General features: G+C 35.1%; 2 protein-coding genes and 1 long non-coding RNA gene across 10 annotated transcripts; 1 reads left to right on the forward strand and 2 right to left on the reverse strand.

The window, feature by feature from the left end:
• Positions 1–1,330: 1,330 nt before the first annotated feature.
• On the reverse strand, positions 1,331–3,371 carry LOC116019286 (protein SRG1-like). Its single transcript, XM_031259441.1, has 4 exons — positions 3,024–3,371; positions 2,666–2,913; positions 2,246–2,582; positions 1,331–1,861 (listed from the first exon to the last, which is right to left on the reverse strand). Exons 1-4 carry the CDS (start codon positions 3,288–3,290, stop codon positions 1,613–1,615), a joined length of 1,101 nt encoding a protein of 366 aa, XP_031115301.1. The 5' UTR covers positions 3,291–3,371; the 3' UTR covers positions 1,331–1,612.
• A 1,146-nt stretch (positions 3,372–4,517) lies between these two features.
• Positions 4,518–15,469, reverse strand: LOC116032675. Of its 8 annotated transcripts, none has more exons than XR_004100782.1 (14): positions 14,840–15,469; positions 14,157–14,229; positions 13,931–14,064; positions 13,424–13,822; positions 12,046–13,313; positions 11,537–11,922; positions 9,593–11,454; positions 9,253–9,410; positions 8,332–8,498; positions 7,509–7,663; positions 6,030–7,099; positions 5,887–5,944; positions 5,108–5,193; positions 4,518–5,033 (listed from the first exon to the last, which is right to left on the reverse strand). XR_004100782.1 is itself a non-coding variant. In XM_031275363.1 (11 exons), exons 1-11 carry the CDS (start codon positions 14,939–14,941, stop codon positions 6,884–6,886), a joined length of 4,920 nt encoding a protein of 1,639 aa, XP_031131223.1. In that variant the 5' UTR covers positions 14,942–15,469; the 3' UTR covers positions 4,518–6,883. The 8 variants fall into 8 exon arrangements, 1 of the variants encoding a protein (XP_031131223.1); XR_004100779.1 differs by having other exon boundaries at positions 5,108–5,389; XR_004100778.1 differs by having other exon boundaries at positions 5,108–5,944.
• LOC116032697 lies at positions 15,202–16,159 on the forward strand. The gene is made up of 2 exons (XR_004100783.1): positions 15,202–15,363; positions 15,786–16,159. It is a non-coding gene; the product is annotated as an uncharacterized LOC116032697 (long non-coding RNA).
• Positions 16,160–19,747: the final 3,588 nt, after the last annotated feature.

Raw genomic sequence — 19,747 nt, forward strand, 5'->3', positions numbered from 1 at the left:
GTATAGTGAGACCATTGACATTGTAGACGCGGAAAATTTAACATATCAAAATTGATATGATGAATATTTTCAAATCTATCTTGAAAGCAAGAATCTAGACATAATTATGCATGCATGCCTTGGTACATGCATGTTGGATAACTCATTAGATAATATTGTTTAAACCTATCAAAACTCTTCATATCGTAAGAGTTCTCATTTCTTATGAAGATATCCGGAAAAGCTTTAAAGCTTATGAAGATATTCTGGAAAGTTTTGAAATGTATTCAAAGATCACAATCGGACCAGCATATTGATCCCTTCCGTGAAGAAGATCAAGCTACTTAGTATCAAAGGCCTTTCAGAGTGAGAGATCTTGTACCCACACATTGACAATTTGACACTCACCGTAACCAATTTTGAATTTTTAATATACTAAAAGTTCATTTCTAATATATTAAAAATTTATTTTTTGAAGATTTATTTTTAATGCACTAAAAGTTCATTTTTAAGTATATATACTAATTAAAAATGAGCATTTATCAATAGATCATCTCACAATATAATAGTCCATGTGGCCTATGATCTATAATATAATTTACAGTAGTACAACTCTAACATTAATTGAAGCTGAGTTTCTATATTTAGGTAAGATTGTAGCCTTGTTTGGCCTTCTTTGTGTTAACTTTTACTGATTAATTTGTTTAGTTGGGAACTTGAGATTGTAAAATAACATAACATAGCTCCATATTTGTTTTTCTTTGTAAAATATTATGTTCAGTTGAGATTGTATTTTTTATAAAAAAAAAATTATTTGAAACATGCCATGCATGATATCTTCTTTTTTTTTTTTAATAAAAAATTGAAATAAAAGAATGGTTATATTAAATCAAGATTCAATACATTAATGATAAAAGGAGGGTGACTCGCCGCAATGACAAATATCATTAAACGTAGTACTCAATAAGTACAGAAGAAAATGTTCTCTTTGTTGAGATTATGACACTGTAAAATGTTCAATAATAATAATAATAATAATAATAATAATAATAATAACAATAATAATAATAATAATAATAATAATAATAATAATACGGAGTAATAATTAAAGTTTTTTTTCCTTAGAAAACAAAATGTCTTTTCAACTTTTTTATTTTAATTTGTATGAAAGGCATGGGGAGGAAAAGAAGCTCTCTCTCTGTCTCCATGCCATTTTGGATTTTTGTCATTTCTTCTTAATTTACAATAATAAACCTAAGAAGGATTAACAGTAAAAAGTGTTGTTTTTGTTGAACAAACCACTCACAATATAATGCAGAAGAAGCACACCACACAGTACAAAAACATTATGTCTGCACAAAACACTCCACAAGATTCCATTATTGATTCATACAAAAGTACAGTAGTTCTTTCACCACTAAATCAAGCAATTCAAATTGCATGCCTACTGCTACTACTGTTCTACTTACAATATAATTTGGATATTTAAGTTTTACAAATTAAATTAAATTCAGAGTAGATTGAGAGTAAAACGCGGTCTGGCATTGCATATATATTCGATCTCGATCTTATTGGAATGAAGAGTCCATCATATCATTTCCATGAAATAAGAAAACAATATAATGATTAGTTGTTAATGATGGATCTTGGCAAATTCGAGGGTTTTCTTGCCTTGAAGCTTGTTGGTTACATAGTGTTTGCTGTAGTCTCCATGATTGTATCTTCTGTACTTGATAGGGTTGTCTTCATTCACCAGTTCCTCCATTGGCCCTAACTCTATTTCATAGCTTGGGGCATAAAATGTGACAATGGAAAGCCTGTCCTTTTCTTTGTGTGTCACTGCCCTATGCTCCACACTCTTGTATCTTCCATTTGTTAGGACCTACAAGTAACATATATATTATATGTGATAAAAATAATGAAATTAGTACGTGATTCTAAATTTAGGGTTACATTCTATAAAATCAAGGCAGGCAATGAGAGTTTGAGTGTGTGCCGTTACTCTGTTAGAATCCACTTATCATTTTCCAATCCATAAGGACATAAGGATGGCGAGCTCCAATAGTTTATTATCGAAACATGACATTGATTGCTTCGCAAGTAAAGGCACATTCGCTACTAGCTATATATCGCTATTAATTAGCATAGTGGTAAGCGCTTATTTGACAATTGATATCATATCAGAACAGGTTTTTAAAATTTAAAAACAAACAAACAAAAAAAGAGTTTTTTTTTTTTTTTTTTTAATTTGCAGGGTGGGGGGTACCTCCATAGTGTCACCAATATTAATGACTAGGGCATTTGGGATAGGGTGGACAGGGAGCCATGTGTCATCTTTAAGTATCTGAAGGCCTTCATCAAGTGTGGTGCAGATTCCCTGTTGCAACACTGTAAGGGCACTGCCATCAGAGTGGGGGCTGAGTCCTAAAACCAGGTCTGGTCTAGGGCATGCTGGATAATAGTTCATCCTCACTGCTTGGACACTCACTCCAAACATTTTCTCAAAAACATCCTCATCACTCAATCCCAGACTCCTCCCTATGTACTTCAACAACTTCTCGCATAATTTCCTTATTTCTCTTGAATATGCCTCCAATGTTTCACTGCACCAATTCAAATATAATTAGTTAGCCAGGCCAAGAAATTAAATGCATGCTGCATGTCAACCAATTAAGATAGGTTATACCTGAAATCAGCTGGTTTTGTTGGCCATAGTTTAGGGTTCCTGATGAAATGAGGTTCAACTCCAAGAGCAAACATGTTACACCAGTCCAGCTTTTGGTGTTCTGAGAAAACAAAAGCCTGCCCATATCCCTGCACACTTCCAGGGGCCATTGGGTATTTCTTCTTCTCCTCCAAAGGCAACATGAAGAACTCCATCGCCACTTTCTCCATCTTCTCAAGCAACCTCAACTCAATCCCATGATTTATTACCTGATATTTAATTTGTTGGTTTACAGTGATATTTTAAAAAAATAAAAAATAAAAAAAAAATGAAGGTAATTAAGTGATCTGAGATGAAAAAGTAGTATATATGTACGTACTTGAAAGAAGCCCCATTGTTGACAGGCAACAGAGAGGTTGGATAGCTCAGCAAGAAACTGTGGAGAATTGTTGAAGAGGTTTTGCAAATCAATGAGGGGAATGTTGAGGTGAGATGAAGAGGAGGAAGGAGTGACGACAGAAGAAGCTCTTTCTGTCATGTCCCTCACAAATCTTTCAGGAATAGAAGATGGTTTAGTCTTTCTCAGTTCCTGGACGTCATCGATGTGCCCAACCTTAACAGGAACACTACTTGCTACAGGAGCCATTATATTGCTGTATATATTTGAGGAGACAAGTGAATTATATTGAAGGTTAATTGAGGAATCTATCTTTGGTTTTGGAATTTTAATTGCTAAAATCTCTAATATTTATAGGGAGCTGAGGGTGGGGGGAAGATTTCTTGAGTTTGCAGCGCAGCTTCAAATGTATAGTGGGCCTGTGATGGCTTCTTTTGAATGCTATAGTAGCTAATAATAATAATAATATAGTCAATTTTACCTTTTTTTAAAAAAATAATAATTTTTTTTTAATGCGAGAGAAATATAACCACCAACATAAACTAACTACAAAAATATCACAGTATCAACAAAAGGGTTAAACAAAAATGACTTTTTAAAATTCAACAAGCTAGCTAGTATGGTGTATAGCCAATATTATGTTAATTAGATAGCTTATAGCAAAAACTCAATAAAAATTAATTATTTTAATACGATAGATCAAATAGCTATAACATTCTGATCGCATCCATCATAGTATTTTGAACGTTAAAGAATATAATTTCAAGAAGAAATTAAATACATGACACGTAGTGCCCGCAATATTTTTATGACGTGTATATTTTAGACACTAGCTAGCTAGAATTAGGGTAAAGATAATACACAAAGCTAGCTAGCTAGCATGCTGGTGAGTATATAATTGGTTTGAATGAGTAAAGTGGAAAGTGATCGAAACACTAGTGGCATTAAGCAAACCAATGCACGCTGCACTAATTGAAAAAGCAGCAAGCTAAGCTCAGCTAAGCTAAGCATGAAATCTATCGGATGCTTAATTTAAATGCAGGCTGGGCATCGGAGGGAAACAAAATGATTGGCTGCGATATTATGATGGAGAATGTAGTGTTATAGTGGAGTAGAGATTAGAAGCTAGCTAGCTAGGTTTGAGGGGAAGGAAGCTAAGCTAAGGGGGGGGGGGGGGGGGCATCCTCACTTACCATTTTCATGTTTCCATTTTGTAGACCATTTCTAGTGATGTTTGTCATCATCTCCCTGTCACACATTCTTATCAATTTCTCCGATCCATTATAATTAAACACACACATTTTAAATAAAGTCTTCGTACCTTATGGCACTTGGCCGGTACAAACATAAAAGTATAACTCATAACGCTAATGCAAATCAACACCTTCATTATTTTTTTTATAATTATAGTACAACATTACTAAATACAAAAATATTGTTAAAAATGAACATTATTGATGTCATAAGACATTTGAATTTCCCAAAATATAATACTATATGTATTTCTTGAGTAGCATACAAATATTTTACACTCCAAATCTACAATTTGGGATGAACAAGTGTATGAATTTTTCTAGTATATAATGATAAGTTTGCACAAAGGATTACGTACGTACAGGACAGGAATATAATGTTCCCTTCCCTACAAACTTCCATTAGATAAATGATGGAAAATTGACTGACTATACATCTTTGAAGTCACCTGTACTGTTCCACATGAAAGGATTTTTAAGTACATTATAACACCTAAAACCCTCTATCCCTAGCTCCATCTTCCATTATAAACTACTACCCTGGAATCGACAAGTCCAGGCCTCCGATCCAAAGCCTAAAAATAAAATATGCTTAAAGCAAACACAGCAAAGCTCCTTGATGGTCATAAAACACCACACCAGAAATTGGATTATTGGAGTTATATTATGGGGAAATTGAACGCTACATTGGATTCTTCATATTGTAGAGTCCACTAAGTGAGGGCAGTTATGGCATCGACTGAAATATGAAAATGGAAGCAAGCTAAGCATCCCAAATTAAAGATCTTGCTCTTCGCAAATAGACTTGCATACCTCGTTTTTATCAGCCAAGGCAAGGTGGGAGGTCGGGTTTTTGTACGGTTTCATTGAGTCAATGCAGAACCTAAACAAAGCAAGTACTATGCAAGAAGGAAACATTGGATTAAACACAAGTGTTCACATCTTAACTTATATGCAAAGTGAAGTGTGCATCAACTAAAATACCAAAATGGAAGAACATGTTGCAAAGATCTCGCACTCAGGAATCAGCCAAAAGGTGGAAGGTTGTGATTTCCTAAGTTTTGATAGTGTCAAATTTGAACCTAAACAACCCAACTACGCAAGAAACAAAAATTGGATTAAAACTAAGTATTCAATGGTAGACCTGTAACTGCAGCATCATATATTCGTATCACAGGAAAAAGCAGTCATTGACATTTGAAGTATATATTGACCATTGATAATAACAATAACAATAATAATAATAATAATGAAAAGAACAAACAACCAAAAAGCATAATGAGCAAACCAACACACAAGAGGATGTCATGAGCTAAATGAAATACCTTAGAAGTAAATACTACTACTATGTTAGACCTTGTGGAATTGTTTAAAACATATGAAGACAATACACCACCATATAATCTAAAACTATTAAAAGGTCTGAGTTGGATTAACAAAGGTCAGCATAAGAGAAAAGATCTAGTGGGAATTATTTTTAAAAAATAAGTAAATAAATTAATAAATAATAAAGGGAATAGTCAACACTTTGTGGGCAGGCTAGCAAACATTTATTGGTGCAAACAAATATAGCATTCGGTTAGAAGCTTTACCTGTTAGGAAAAGGTCAAATACCAAGTTGCTAAACTCATGTGTCATGTTGTTTTTTTCCTGCAAAAAAAACAAGATGGGTCTGTGAAGGTGTGCAATTTTCAAATTTGGAGAACCTCATAAACACAATGCCAAACCAAATTACTTGCACTATGGCAGCAATTTGTTCCTCGTGATACTTCTTACCAGCGAAAATCACCTTGAAGTCATAAACATGTTGAACAACAAAATAAGACACAATACTAAGCCTGCATAGAAGTATATTAAAAGCAAAAAATTTCAACACAAGATAGGCATACACAATTTCAAGTGCAGCATGATATTTATCCCTCATTACAAAACCTAAAATATACACTGGATTACATACCTGAACACCAACATCCCTTGATAAATTATCTGCAAACTGAAAATTGTTGCATGAAGGGGAATACCTCCATTACACAATACTTATGGACAATATAGAATTTAGACCTTGTAGAATCAAAATTACCAAAATTTTATCCAAAATTGGGATTTCTGATCAATTAAGAAAATTCGAGAATGTATATGGCCTCAAACATTCGAGTCCTTGGCAAGAATGGATCACTTGAACTACATTAAATTATGATCTCGACATCTCACCTAAATGGCTAAATCTTCTAGGTCTCTATAATCCTATGTTCCTCAAATCCTAACAAAAACAAAACTAGTTTCAAAATTGCATCTTACATTAACTCTGCATCTTGTCCTTGAACAAGCATAAATTATACATCTCCCTCCCCCCAACCCATAATTCTCAGGTTGAGCACACTATGCTCTTATCATAGGGGAATAAAAAAAAGCCGAATATTCAAAAGAATCAGGAAAATGGAAACCAATCCCACTTTGTACACATGTACATAAAGATAACAAGCACTTAATTCCATGCCTCTTCACCAACTGCAAGATGCAGGTCCATGCTTTTCCATCCTGCATAAAAAGGCTTGCTTGTCCAAGGAGTAGACTATATACACAGTTGTCTTATCTATTGCCACCGATACTTTGACGGCTGATGGCCTCAATTGCAAGTCGTACCAAACGTGTAAGCTCTTCTACATCCTGGAAGCTGAAGTCAATCACCTGCTTAACAGATGAGATAGCCTCCAAATTTTGAGCCTCTTCCAAGATTATATTAGCAGCTCCAAATGCATTTTGAGCTCTTCTGGATGCCTCCATTGCAGCATTAACATCCTTGGCCTGCAAAATAGTCAAATTACTTAATGCATTGTAAATTTTACATCAATAAAGCATCATACTGGCAGAAGCTAGGTTATGTTATATGAGTCAAAACATTTCAATATTGAAACCTTACTAATACAAGCATAAAAGGCCATCACTCAATTAGTGAATGCCAAAATGTTTCTGCAAGCTACCATCCCCACTTCCATACGGACCTTACCCACTCACTCTTTACTTCCTTTCATCCAGAAATTACCAGGTATATAAAGTTTACATGTGAAATTCCCCTTGATTCCCATCTTTAGACTCATTTAGCTTCAATGAATATGAAATTAAAATGTTTAGATCAATTGTGTCATCAATACAACAAAGCAAAGCATTGAAATATGATTGGAGACTACTACAGTTTCACTATGATAAAACTTACAAAGTCGAGCAATTTAACAAAATTTGGACGATTTCGAGGAGCAATAACATGAGTTCCAGGTTGAGAACCATTCACTTTAGATAAAGCAGTCCTGTCTATCATTGCTTGATTGTTTGTGTTATCAACATCAGATGCAGAAGATGAAGGAGATTCACCTGAACAAATAGCACAAAATTGGAGTCAACAACAGCATGTTTCCGGGATATTTTAAAACGGATCGTGTTACCAAGGAGAAACACTGACTGCCAGCAAACTTCATAGAGATGAATCTATAGATGGAGTTGAACATCCATATGTGAGAAAATACAGTAGGAACTATGTCACAAAAGAAAAGCAGGAATCTAGCTTTTCCCTCAAAGGAAATGCTAGGTCGAGACAAGAATAATAACCAAGTCTCAAGTATAGTGCAGACAGGAATATAGTGGTTCTATGAAATACTGTGTATTGAAGTGTTTGATATCCTCCCTGATGTTGGAAGTTGGAACCCCAGCACCCCAAAAAAAACTTGAAATATCCAAAAACAGAATCCCCTCCACAATTAAATATTTGTTTAGGTGTTCTCCGAAGAAGTAAAACTAGACCTATGAATAACAGAGGAAAGGTAAGATCAATCAAAATGTCCCTCCTCACAATATGAAGCAACCAGATGGATTTAATGAATGATGGAGTAATTAAGAATATAATTTAGAATTTAAAAAGGTGTTGAAATAAATATAATAAAGCTATTCAATTACTAATTTGATAACTAAGCAAAAAAGATTTAAAAAATAATAAGAAAATCATGAGGTCCAAAGATCACATGGCAATGGTAAATGGTAATTACCTTGCAGGGGAATGGGCATTTGCAGACTAGCCTGCAAATCATGCCAAACTCTACTTGCACTCATATTTTTGCAATATACTACCCTCATGTATGCAACTTCCATGCATTTATAGGCCAAAGCAGCAGTGGCCATTTCTTGGCGTTTCTGATATTCATTTGCACAAGTTCTGCAGATTTATTAAAGTCCATTACAAAACCAAAAGAACGAGTAGTAAAAGTAAAAATAAACTAAACTAATACATGAAAAATTCAAGGATCAACAGACTATCATGACATAATTTTCAAAAGAAATTACTCGACTATAAGAAAAATCACTAGGATGTCTAGAAATCCATTTTGAGGATTAAATTTATACTTTCATGACCCCACAATTTGTGAAGGGTAGAAGTTTTTGGTTTGTTCAGGACTCTAGATGTATGTACTTGGCTGCATCCTGTTTGAAGGTTTAAAATAGGAATGCCCTTTTTTAATAGGTGGGACAATAATTTTCACATAATCAAAAAATAGAAAGGCAGCTATTTTTCCAAGAACAATATTCTGTAGCAGCACATCAAGGGATTAGGAAATATTTATCATGATTACATGACAGCATCATTTATGCAAAGGAGAGTTTTTTTTTAAAACTAATGTATGACCATGTGGAGGCGCATATTCCTGTGAGTTGTTCGTGTTAATTTACAGCTGCTTATCAGCTAAAAGAATTTTTCCACTGAAACAGAGATATCTGCAAGAACTAGTTCCAACAAAGATCACAGCCTCTGAAGTAGTTAAAAATTAGGAAATGGTTTGAGCATAGAGGCATAGAGCTACAAAATTTTGCAGTTTGCCCAAAAAGAGGGCAATGAATTCTTCCTTAATTTGTCTTTAAAGTATGTTTGTACACTGAGATCATTACCTACTGACCATGAAAGTTGCACTTACTCGCAAAGCTTTGCCGTATTAGTATAGATTTGAATCTGATTTGCCTCCCCATATTTACCGCTTTCACCACTGCAGGTTTCTAAGAGGGAAGCACCGTGAAGAAACTTCAAGGCAGCTTGGAAATATGCCTCATTATATTCAAAATCAAATCCAGTGCTCTGCATAAGACATTATTCGATCAGTAAAAACTTGAATGCAAATTAGAGCCTCTTTCTATAAGCTCTCAAAGATTATGGAAGTAGGAAAACAGAGCTATAGTAGAAATGACAGAACTAGATCAGCAACCAGGTTCTAACTGCAGGCAAAAGCTGAAAAGACTTATAAGGGCAATTTAAAGAACCTTGAGACGGTCAGCATAATCTCTGAGTTCTTCAGCTTCTCTCAAGACATTAGAAGCATTCTGATTGGAGGCATCCCTTTTGGAAAGGTTTGGAGCATCCAGGCTCTTAATCATACTGCGATCAGGAATAGGATGGCCTGTGCTGTTGTTGGTGCCATTCTTGCAAACAGGACCAGGAGCTTTTGACATTTTAGATGAATTACCAGCAACAGAAGCATCCATAGAAGCTCCTTTATGGAGTGATGGAGGTCTGCTAGCACCACCTAGGGTGGCTTGTTTATCTCCTCGAGACAGGTCAACTTCTGACCTTTCCTCCTTTGACCCCACTTGAGTTGACCGTCCCCTCATAGCAGTTTCAGCTTCAAACTCCAGAATTGACCTTTGCTCTGTGGAAGCCTTCCCATCCATGTTACATGAAGCACCAAATTTCAAATTTGACCAATCATCTTCACATTTTAATTGGTTATCTCTTCTACCATCACCAGGTTTTGCAGCATCCAAATTGCCAAGATTCTTACTATTTCGAACAAATTTAGTACCAGACTCAAGATGGTTATCGTTAACCTTCATATCTTCCTTTAGACTCTTAGTTGGTTTCAAGCCTATATTATCACTTGGAGGATCAGAGACCTTCTCTCCATCTGTTTTGATGCCAACACCAAAATCTTTATCTTTTTCCTTGGATTGTAATGGAGAATTTTTCACAGTTTTCTGATGGTGTAACATTAAAAGTTTCTTGTTCAACCTATCCTTCCTACCAATGGAACTTGCAGCATTCATATGTTCCCCAAACATAACAGCGTCACTATTACCTAAATGGCCATTTCCAACATCAGAAGAAAGCTTAGCATCTGTATCAAACCTGTCTCTGGCATCACTATCCCGAGGATGTATCACTGAACTATCAAAAGCCTCAGCATGAAAGAAACTGTTGCCCTTTCTTGATTGCCCAGATCCATTGCTCAATAAATTGGTATTGCCATTCATAGACTTTCTTGGGCTTCCTGCCAATCCAAAATCACTGCACTTAGCATCATCTTTCTCAAAACCACCCTTTCTAGTGGGTGAAAGACTATTCAAGTTGTATGTCCTCATTGGAGATGAGGAAACTGACTCCACAGGAGAGCCTTTCACTTGGTAATTAGCTCTTCTTTTACGGGAATCAGAAACTTTAGAGGAGCTTGAAGTGGCTGCTGTTGACAATTCTTCACAACCCAAGTCCTTTCTCAATGAATCAATATCATCAAGTGTTAGTTGAGGCTTCATCTTTACTTTATACTTCTTAACCTGCTGATCTTTCACAATACTACTAGCTTGACTATTCCTACTACTTGGCAGGATAATTCTGGTGACTGCACCTCTTGCCTTTGGTTTTTGCTCACTCTTACTTGTACTGGACTCATTTGCTTCAGTCTGAGAGATCTTGCATTTCTTATGTTTCTTGAATCCACCATCACTGCTCTCATCCTTGATGGACACCTTGCTAACTCCAAGAGGAGCCACATTACTTTGCAATGTCTCCAAATGATCACTGTCCTTAAATTTTCTTTTCTTTGTAGATATTTCCCTTTCGTTACACGCTTTTATATCTAATGACCCATTATCCAGAGAATCATGCATGTGGTCCTGCTTTTTCACAGAGACCCGTAACCCAGTCCCCACAGTAGACTTTGTTTCCTTCAAATACCCATTTTTCTTGTGTTTCTCTTTCATAGCTACCTTAGTAGGCAAACCATTAGTTGAGGCCAGCATACCAAGGTCCACACCAGAAGCTAGCTCACTATCAGCTTTTATCTTCTTCACATCCTTATAGTCCGATAAGTTGGGCTCTCTTTTTATTTTCTTTCTAGACTTTTCATCACCTGCAAAGAAATCATAAGAAGCATCAAATCTATGAGCCAATGCAAACAGTATGAAAAATCAGCCATGACACAAATACCATACCAATAACTACATGTTCCCCCTGTTCACTAAAGTCCTTGTCATTTAATTTGCGCATTGGAATTGATCCCGATGGAGTCTGGTTCACATTTACCAAAGTTCTACCTTTCACCATTTCACCCTGGATGCTCTTCTTAAAATTTGTTGCAGCAAGTAATTCATCATTTTTACTTCTCTTCACTTTATGTTTTTTCCTTCCTAGATTGGCTGTGTAACTGGCATTTTGCCTATTCCCACTCAAGTCACAAGCACTGGCTGGATTTACTCCACCTTCAATTTTACCAGCATAAGTTTGAAGGTTATTTGGATTCTCAGGGAGAGGAACATATAAAGCATTAAGAGCTCCAGTTGTTTCATCCTCACTGAAGTCACAGCTGTTCATTCCAGGCCTAAAACATTGAAAGAATATGTAATTAACACCAGCTTTACCAACAATCCATTTATGATGTGCATTGCATACAAGGCGGGAGAAAGAGAAAGAGGGGGGAGGGGGGGTAAGGCAGGAAACTTACAGCCAGTTTAGCATGCTGCATACCCAAGTTGAGGGCAAATGATCAGGTTTCATACCCTGTGGTAGAAGACGCCACTTTTGGCATTTGTCACATAGGACCCAGTCCTCTTCAATAAGAAGAAAAGGAGCTGGTGGTGCCTCTTCTGTATGCAGTATAGGTTCCCTAGTGGAAGGTATTCCATACATTGAAGTCTCCTTCATAATTTTCCCAGATATCAACTGGTTGTCAATTTTAGTATGAGCAGATTTCAGCCTTGATTTATCAGAACTTGCTTGCAGTTCTCTGTGTGCATCCAACTTAGACTCCTTTAACTTATGACCAGAGGTCCTTTCTAGTACATCCTTCCCAGAATTCTTTTTGTTCTTTATAACAGCAGAAGAACCAGCACTTTTAACTGACAGCTTAGAAGCAGACTTTCCAGAAAGTTGACTACCCACTGACTTCTTTTTCCCTTCACATGTCTTCTTCTTTGTGTCTAGTATCTTCAATTTATCTTGTTGATGACTTGTAGCCTTCACATTTACTTCTTTTAACTTCTCAGCAGCCCCTTTTGAGTCTTTTCTACCCTCAGAAATATCAGAATCAGCTGTAATAGAAGTAAGAATTCTGTCTTCCTTACTCCCACCGCGTTCCTTATTATCCTTATGAAAACCTCTTACCTGGTGTTCCCCAATTTTCTCCATTGAGTTGCTTTTTGAATCTCGGTTATCAAAGTTACTACCACCTTGGCCAGTAATCAATGCAACGGACTCATCATTAATCAAGTCACTGTTCAGGGATATATCTTTCATCTTACCACTTATAAGCTCCCTTTTCTTTGATGGCATGGCCTCATCAGACTCTCTAACAGCTTTGGATGCAAAGCCAGCACCTTTAAGTGATCCACCAGTATCACATCCTAAATCAGATAAATCTTTAGCATTCAAGTCAGTAGAGAGATACTGTTTGTTTTCCAAGGTCTCACTTCCTAAATTTTTCTTCAAACAGGAGACAGTATCATGCCCATTAACAATTTTACCCCTATTCTTTGGTTCCACAAAGTTTTCACTCTGGGAAATAGAATTTACTTTCTTCCCTTTCAGCTCATTGGCATTCCCCAAACTGGAAGTTGAAGCATCAGTAGAAATGGATGAATTGTTGTGCCCATTCTTTCGAGCAGCAACAAGCTTACCACATCCCAAGTTACTTCCATTTCTTGACAAGGCAAGTAAATGATCATGAAGAGGTGAAAGCAGAAGATCCCCAGCAACTGGGAAAGATGTCATCACCTGTTTAAAGGGGGAAACAAGAATAGAGGTACAGGAAATCAGCAAAACACCAGATTGGATCATCACCTTGTCCAGAACAGGAGTAGAATTATGTAAAACATGTGGCTCACCTGAAGAATGCTGCCAGGAGATTCATCACAAGCTTCTTGAGAATCAGGTGACATTTCACCACTTTCCACAGGACTACTTTCCATTGAAGAAGGAGAACTAAGCCCAAGACCACTGTATATTGCAGCATTTTTCTGTGTTGTCTTGTGTGGATGTACTTTGATCCGAACTTTTAGTGTTCTCTGATCAGTTGAAGTGACTGACTTATTCAAGTAAGGCTCATCTTTTGCAAGGCACTTTTCAGCAACTTGGGCTGATGGCAAGCGTGGCCCTTTTCTCACTGAGCCATCCCCTGGTGCACCCCTCAAAGCAAGTAATGAATGTGAATTCCCAGAAACAGCCACTCCATTTTTCTGAGACAAAGGTGCATTGGGAAGACCCAGAGAATTCTGAGGGGCACTCTGTACCAAACCAACAGAATATTGCAAGCAAATAAAAATATTTTTTTATTAGTATTGTGACTGAACATTTCTATTCTGAACAGTAATTAAAAAATTCAGTATGTATACCTCTGTGACCAAATGCTTAGGAGACCCTGGCATGTTGTGGCTATGAAATCTTGGAGGAGATTTAGGCTGAGACAATACTGAAGGAGAACGCTGATGTGTGGGAAGAAATGAGCCATACCCACCAAATTTTGCTCCTGCCAAAAAAAAAAAATAAAGGACTCAATACCATCATTTTGTTTTCCAAGGAAAGAGGTTAACGAACAAGTTCAGTTACAGGCTCAATTACCCAAATTTTCAGCAGAAACTCCTCCTTCAAAATCTTTCTGAAAATGGCCCAAAACACTTTGTACCTTCTCATCCTTCACAATAAAATAATGGGAAAAGAATGAAAAAAAATATGTTATACGATCTTCTCATTCATAAAGTCAAGAGCAAGACAGCAAACTGTCATAAAACATGACTACATGAGAAACCAGTATACATTCAAATCCAGCAGTTCCAAGACTCCAAATAAGGAGTAGCAATCAAGACATAGCTCATGATTGCTGTAAAAGTTAAAAGCAAAGTAGTATAACAAATTTGCAAATTGCAACAGTCAAATCCTTGTCAATCAGATTGCTAGCAGCAGGTTATACCCTCCAGATGTGCAGCTCACATACAAGCCAAATACATACAATCAAACTCAAATTAATAGGCCTTCTCTCCAGCATCAGCTTTAATATGATCAGTTAGTTTGAAAAGTTCATTTCTGTTTCAACTTTCAAATTACAATCAATTTAAGCTCTCCATGCAAACACTTAAGTGGTGAAATCAATCAATCCTGCCAGTTGGGAGTTCAATCCGTCTTTTTCCCTTGTTTCACCAAAACAGTAATTGACATTTATTCAGTTTAATTAATCACATTAATACAATCCAAATTCTTAATCTTAACACGAAGACACTAGAGCAAGGGTTGAAGAGGACTCTTACAAGGTAAGAGAGTGCTATATCAGGGTCAATGCTTGTATCATCAGCATCATCAAGCCCGTGATAGCCCGCCTCGCCTTCCTCAAGCTCATATTTTGGTTCCATATCCTCCTCAGGCACACTTCCCAACCCACAAACCCTGTGTCTAACCTAAGCAACCCAAAACCCTAACCCTAATTTGCCACCGCCTATCCTAAAGTCCAACATATCACTCAAAATCGAAAGAATCCGCGTCTGACCCACCAATTCACTCAGAAAAAAACCCACCAAATCCGAGGAAGGGATTGCTCTGAACCCTCCCAGGTTCGTCGCAATCGCAATTCCTGATCGAACAAACCACTTGATCGTGTATGTATATATATGTGCATATACGTGTTTCTCTATGATTACCCCTGAAAATCAGTAAATATGAAATCCTTCCTCGCCAACACCTGGTGTTGTTGAAGAATCAATCAGTGTTTGTTGTGATGACGATTGACGCAGCGATCGAATCGATTCTCAAATGCAATGCTCTTTTCCGTTGATGTGTATGTATATGTTTTTTGTATATATGAAATAGATACACACAACACCGTAGGGAGAGAGAATGAGAGCTGTTTTGCCCTTTCTTTTCCTCTAAAACTCTCTCTCTCTCTCTCTTATTTGTGATTTTTAATTTAATCTAATCTAATTTCTTTCCTTCAAGCATTATTAATTATTATATATTATTTTTTAAAAAAAAAATTATTATATATTATATGTGCAACATTTTTTTTTTGGTAATAATTATATGTGCAACATTACTTACACTTGCATACTACATAATCACAAATCATGCACCCTTCTTATTATATTTTGTATATACTTATTATTGACTTCAATTAATTTGCTCTTATAAATATAATAAATGAATTGTTATTGTATTTTGTATAACTAATACATCAATACATACCTATGTTGGGGTATATAGGTACGAGGATAACACAGTTAAGTTGATCGAACATGTAGTGATAATTACAAAATACCGAGGACGTATTTGTTGGACGTTACGGGACAATCATAAGCAAGACGATGCATAGCCCAACGGAGGAATAGCAACACCCATCAATAACAATAAGCTCATACATTTATAACAGCCCAAAAAGAATGTAGAGCATGAGATGTCGCCATAAACAGATACAAGGTCCTAATGAAAAATGAACCAGGCCCACGCAATATATAAATAAGTCATTCAATGACTAGAGAAAGGGGGTTATCCATGATATAGCGATGACACTATTGTAAACAATTTGGAGATGATGAATTCTCCCTCATTATGCCAAATTATATCATGCATTTATGGAATCCGCATTGTGAGATAGACTTTGATTTTTTATTTATTTTTTGTATAATATGTTCATTTTTAGTAGAATCGGTATATTTTTTATCGAATCTCATTTTTATGTATTACAAGCGAGCAAAAATGTAATGCACTAAAAATGAATCTACAGTATGTTAAAAATTAGCATATATCAATCGTCCATCTTGCAACGAAAACCCTATACATGATATAAACATTGTTTCATTATTTTATTATCCTAAGTTTCTCTTATAATCTCAATCATTTAAATGTTATAAGCACATGAACATTGGGCCAAAACCTAACAACATATATATTTTAAATAATACATTTAGTATATATATTTTTTTATAGAATTTTATGTGTTGAGTTCAGTTAGCAAATTGAAACTTAAGTTATTTATAATATATATATATATATATATATATATATATATATATATATAACAAATATGGCTAGACAACCCAATTAATTACATTATTAATTATAATGTATAATAAGCTCAATTTCTCAATGCACCTTCATTTTTTTTTCAACGTTTATATCCAATGATGGGCCACAATATACAAAATAAGCACAGTAAAAACTTTATAACTGTGAGTGTTATCAAAATCAAACATTTTGCTATTAGCCATTAATATTGTCTTTTCACTCTAATTGCGCTATGACTTTGCTCATTTGGGATTTAATGTAATGTTTAGTTGCCAACTTGAGGACTTGTTTAAAAATTAGGTTATAACTAGATATCCTAATGTATGATTTTAAATATAGTCCACCTAACAATTTTAATAAGATATTTGTATATTCATATTCTCACATGTTATAATGTTAATTTTGTATATTTACATGCTCAACAATAGTTAATAGATAAACGAAAACAAATAATTATCAAATTGCACTCATCAAGTTCATGAAAAAAAGTAAAAATGCCCCACATTAGAGTAACATATGGGTGTGGATTAATTTATAAACATTTGTATTTCTTAACAAGTATATTGTAATAATGTTTGCTCTTGTGCATATATGTTAGGGTGCAAATAACTAAATAATAATTAAAAATGAAGCGGAACTATGGGGGGTGTTTGATGAGCTGAACATGGCTTGGAACAATTGCTATCGTAAGATAATCTTGGTAATAGACTCGAACAAGGTGCAATGGTGCATCTTATTAAAGAGACTACTGGAGAAAGGAGGAGGCACAACCTTGTGGGGAACTATTAAAAAGGCATTTGTGAAGTTGAAGTGAATAACATAACAAAGGTGTTGATGGGCTTGCCAAGTTTGCTATATTTCGTGACAGAGGACAAAGAAACTACATAGCTAGCGAGCATTATTTGGGGGGGGATAGCGTGGGTCAAGTTGACCAAATGGTGGTTATGGAAGCTAAGAGTTTAGTGTGTTTATTCAGGTGATCCCCTCATTATACTCCACTTTACATCGTTAACTTAACAAACAACCTCATTACTCACATATATGAGAGTGAGCTCAGCATTATTACAAATACATCAGTCATAACTTTTTAGATTTAGAAACAATCAAATACAAACTTGACCCATCAAAGCAAACCCAACGGTGGATTTTTATTTATATTTTTAGATTCTTTTTAATGGCCAGGTAGAGGAGAGAAAAAGGGGGGAAAAGGACGTGAGGGTGGTATTACAAGTATTGAGTTTAACTTTTCTTCCGGTTTAGGAAATGTGAATAAAATAAGCGCTTGTGCATGTTGCGTGCACCAACGCTACTCAATGAGTGCATGCAATGCATTATCGCACTAGTAGCACTTGGCAACCACCTTTTTTTTTTTTTTGTAATTATGTTTTTTATACCCCTCTATTCTTGTTTGCCTAACAAAACTCCAACTTATTTTAAAACCATTGTCATTGCTCTTGTGGTACACTTCAACAACAACTATACATTCACACAATTGTTGTGGCCACATTGTAGGATAATGTGATATAGATAGCTAAAGATTTGTATACCTTATAAAGACCCCGGCAAATCCTCTTAAACTCATAATTATCATAGTTAATAAGCATATGTTAACACTTGATCGCACATCATGAGCGCGGCGCGCGCGCGCACACATATATATATATATATATATATATATAGTGTTTTAAATATGTTTGTATTTCATTAAAAATTATTATCCACTCACACCTCTCAATGTCACTTCACGAGATGTATGTATGTATTGCCAAGCTAACTCATCGTGTATGATCGTATCATACACAAGAGTATATATCATAATAATCATATTGCATTAAATTCAGTATACAACAAAAGTTTAACAACTACTCCAATTTTCACTCTTACAACGTCCAAAATAAGTTGGAAACGTTTTTGGTAAGACAATATGTCAAAGATTTAGTAACTTTCGCTCATGACACATCTTCCAATACATTGAAAATTGATTTTAGCAGTCTTATGATGTCGAACATTAATTGTAAAGGTTTTCGATAATACAACTTAATCGGGATTTGCAGACATGGCACATCTTCCAATACGTTGACATCTAGTTGTATTTGTAACGGCTTGGACCCCACTTGTCTCTGATTATACCCGTAATGAGTACCTCACTCAATCATCCTTAATTACCCAAATTAACATATCGCATACATTTATAAGTTAAACATATTTTAATCTATTGTATTTTCGCGTGCAGGTCAAACATATAAATTTATCATCTTACAAACATACATATAATGAAGAGCCACTTTATATATATATATATATGTGTGTATGTATGTATTTCGAAATTTAATACCTATCAATGGTATTTAGTTTAATGTGAAATAAACATCCAATTTATTTGAAATAAGCTTTAAATAAAGGCACTATAGCTAGTCATTGTTGTATACTTGTATTAATGCATGCCAAGTTAATTGAATATGTAATACAATCTAACATTCTAAATCATCATGAAGTTTACATATAACTGGTTTCAACTTTTTTTAAAGAAGTTTACATATAACTAAATTTTTAAATTTTTAAATAATGATTGTTTTTTATAATAATATGTAATTTCTATTTTTTTACCTGATATTATTTGTATAGTGTAAATCACCATATAAAAATATAAATTGTCAAATACCGTGTGGTTTAGTGGCACCCAGTGTCCTGATTTACACTCTTGGATGATGGGAGTGGGCTCGAGCCTCAGTGAGTCAATAGTACTAGAAAAAATGAGATAATAATTATTAAATATTAAATTTAAATGTAGTACAATTATTATTGACTTAAAATATATTCTCACCCTACTTAATATATATTCTCACCCTAATGTCAAAGTGGAAGGTTGTGAAGTATATTGTGATCCGTGGTATTGACATTTTTTTACCCCACTTTACCTCATGAACTTAACAAACAACCAACCTTATTAATCACCTATATGAGAGTGAGATCAACATTATTAAAAACTACATCATTATATTCATAACTTTTAATATTTACAAAAACTTCAATAGAAACTTAACCTCATCATAACAACCATAGTGGTGGATTTTATGAGTTTGTTGTCAAATTTTTAAAAGATGCGCTTGTGCGCATTGCATGCACCACTGTTATCCAACAATCACATGCATTACATATGC

Source organism: Ipomoea triloba, chromosome 1 (assembly GCF_003576645.1).
Source record: "Ipomoea triloba cultivar NCNSP0323 chromosome 1, ASM357664v1".
Taxonomy (NCBI): domain Eukaryota; kingdom Viridiplantae; phylum Streptophyta; class Magnoliopsida; order Solanales; family Convolvulaceae; genus Ipomoea; species Ipomoea triloba.